Source organism: Pygoscelis adeliae, unplaced genomic scaffold, assembly GCF_000699105.1.
Source record: "Pygoscelis adeliae isolate BGI_AS28 unplaced genomic scaffold, ASM69910v1 Scaffold155, whole genome shotgun sequence".
Lineage (NCBI taxonomy): Eukaryota > Metazoa > Chordata > Aves > Sphenisciformes > Spheniscidae > Pygoscelis > Pygoscelis adeliae.
In genome coordinates, this window is record NW_008824932.1 from 420,126 (window position 1) to 423,329 (window position 3,204).

General features: G+C 35.2%; 1 protein-coding gene across 1 annotated transcript in view; it reads right to left on the reverse strand.

The window, feature by feature from the left end:
* The window catches only part of PIK3CB (phosphatidylinositol-4,5-bisphosphate 3-kinase, catalytic subunit beta), a 63,011-nt gene that overhangs the window by 11,988 nt on the left and 47,819 nt on the right, over positions 1-3,204 (reverse strand). Inside the window, exons 16-18 of the mRNA XM_009325037.1 lie at positions 2,430-2,608; positions 1,682-1,791; positions 1,283-1,361 (exon numbers count right to left, since the gene is read on the reverse strand). Of these exons, the coding sequence (XP_009323312.1) occupies positions 1,283-1,361; positions 1,682-1,791; positions 2,430-2,608 (368 nt within the window). The remainder of the gene's footprint in view (positions 1-1,282; positions 1,362-1,681; positions 1,792-2,429; positions 2,609-3,204) is intronic.

A 3,204-nucleotide genomic window follows, 5' to 3' on the forward strand; every position in this document is an offset into this window, starting at 1 on the left:
GTGAATGATTTCAACTCCTTTTTCCTCATCCACAAATCCAGCCATTTTATCAAAGAAGGCAATCAGATTAGTCAGGCATGGTTTACTCTTGGTAAATCCATAGTGACTGTTCCCAATCATCATCATTTTCTTTGTGCAGCAGCCCTCCTAGAAGAGAAGCACAAGCAACTAACTTCTCCTCTCCCACGACCCTCATCTTCATGAAGCCTGTTATGCAGTTAATACAAGACAGACATTCCTCTGTTACATTCTGTAGGAAATAGATCACAAGTATAAAACTTATTTGGACAGTAATACATTAATTTGTGGTCTTGGCTGCACAAACCATACATATCCTTAAGAAATAAGGCCAAGAGAAAAAAGAAAATGTTAAAAAGAAGAATCTGTATTTGTGCATTCCACAATTCTGGTAATTCTCAACCAGATAGTGAAATTCTATTACAAAGAATCTCAAAGGTCCTACTCCCCTGCCCCCAAATTACCAGTACTTAAAGCTGATTAATTTCTAGAGACTGTTTTGCCTATTAGCTCTACCTTTTAGAGAATGTTGATGGTGTATTCCAGATGCAATCCTCAGCAGCTAACTCTTGGCCAGAACATTCTTGTGTTCTATGTTTGTACCTCACTTGCACATGTATATATTAGAACTTAAGAGTTGCAATTCCCATAATCACTAAGTCCCCATTTTTGCATATCCCTGGAAAATCAGTGACCGTTACTAGATAAGTTTGTTACACGAGGAATTTATGAAACACCTCCTTTTGGAAAGGTCACAGCGACAAATAAACCAACAAAAGGCACAAAACCTGCTTGCTGGACCATTAACTCAAGAATTGCTTCCTCACCTCATAGAGTGTTTTTTATCTAGATGATTTTCAAAGGATGAAAACAGTGGACTATATAAGAGAACAATGGAATTTATAATCAGCGTGGCAACTTAGATAAACGACAGGCGATAAGGTGCACTAGGAAAAATATTCTGCTTGATAATAAACAAAAATCCCAAAGTTTCACTTCACTTCTTGCATTATTTCTTTTCATGGCTAAGTTCTTTTGTAATGTGGGCCATCTAGGGAATGAACTGCAAAGAGAAGTCATCCAATAAGTTAAGGTAACTGCTTTCTATAGTCTGTTCACCCTGGTTATGACTACTGAAACCTTTGGGCATCAATACAGATGATTGGAAAGGGGAAAGTAGGGAAGGTATTTAGAAAACAGGAAAGCTTTACTGCTAACAGCGTAACTCTCCACCCAAATAAACTAGCCCTCAGGAGATCCTTACCGGAGATCCAGACCAGCTTCTTTCCAAAGTATGTCCATCAAACGCAAAATCTGGAGCGTCAACATATCCTGTCGAAGATCTGTAAGAGAAGGTTGAAACTGCTATTTCAATTTCTCAGTGTGTTGTAGACAAACTTTCTAATGTTTATAAGGCCTTCAGAAAAAAGTATCTAAAAATACTCATCAAGCCTAAAGATTAAAGTGGGATTAACCATAATTATATCATTGTGACTCATAATGTCTATACTTTGAAACCCAGTCAGAAGAAGATGCTTAGTTTGTTTACCAATGTTAGAGTAAACCACATTTACATTATGGCAATACAGAGCAACACAGCTTAAGTGCAAGTGTGGGAATGAAGAAGGAAAAGGAAAAATTTAAAATATTTAACATTGCTTACCATCACCATTTTTAAAGATGATCCCTACAAGATCTCCTCCAAACATTTTATTGTTGTATACTATCCATAGAGGCTTCATTTTAGAATCCATATATCTACACTTCTCAACACTAGAAGTAAATACAACAAATGTTTTAGTCAAATAAGAGTAATTCAACTGGAATGTTCAAAACACAACAGAACATGTAGACTTCCAGTTTAGAAGTACTTAAATGTTATCTCTGCTTTCATTCTGCTACTATGCTATGAGCGCTAAGTATGAACGTATCTGTTACAGATGGAATGTATTGGATACCGTGATTGGCATACACATATCTAATACTTAAATTAAGCACTCGCGTTTTCCGAGAAAATAGTTTTCCTTATATCCTTTCCCATCAATTTTTAGACTTTATATTTAAGTGCTCTTAAAAGTTTTAATGGCTTTTGTGCTTATTGTTATAAACAGAAGCCAGGAATGTAGTCTAATTCACTTTTAGGCTTATATTTAAATATATTTAGCTATGGTAATACATTGACTAAGAGAGTATTAAGTTTCATCGTGGATCACAAAAATCTTCTAACTTAACTGATATCTTAACCTTAGGAAGATTCCCAACAGACCTTCTCTCACTATAGAAAAAGTTCCCTATGACAGCATATCTGCTGAATAATAAAGCCAAAGGAAGTTAAAGCACATATGCGTTTCTGCTTTACTGTTTCCATGCAAAAGCTACAGTGAAATTTTATTCACTCATTCTTAACTTACTGTAGTTCTGAAAGTAGAACAGAAGGATTCAGAGGAGACTGGAGGTCAGAAAGTGCTTCTCTGTAAGCATTTTGTTTCAAACATGTATGCATTGCATCTTTTCCTTTTGCTTTGCTTTGCTTCATGGCATTCAGCTTAATTAGACTATTTAAAGTCTTCATTTTATTAAGGGCTTCCACCTGAGAGAGAGATTTTATCTTTAAAGGTTATTGCTCTGATTTTACACATAATACAATGCAAAATCCCATTTCAAAACAAACCAGTTAACTAAAGTATGAAATAATTCTACAACTTTTTAAAAATGGAAGTAATAGATGGCACAATTAAGGTTGCATTCCTGAAAAAAATATGAGAACAGCCTTTTCTAAGTCACTCATGTCCCAGAAATCCCATTTTCTTAAGTAACAAAGACATCAATGGGGTGAAGTCTCCTAAGCTTCAAGTAACTTTTTAAAGCATGACTTAACATCTCAAAAAAAAAAAAAATGAACGGGGGTTTTTAACGTATGATACATTTACACAAATTCCTTCTTCAAAATACAATTTTTGTCCACTAATTCAACAAAGCACATAACATAGGTGCCTCTATCCATACTGAAGTCAACAGAAATACTGAGCGCTTCGTACCTCTAACAAAATCAAACATTACTTGAGATGAGCTACGGATACAGATACTTCATTGTACGCATTCAGTTAGTTGCATACACTACGATACGGCCACATGACTACTTGCAGACAATTTTCACAATACTTAACTACACATACTTAACTTCCA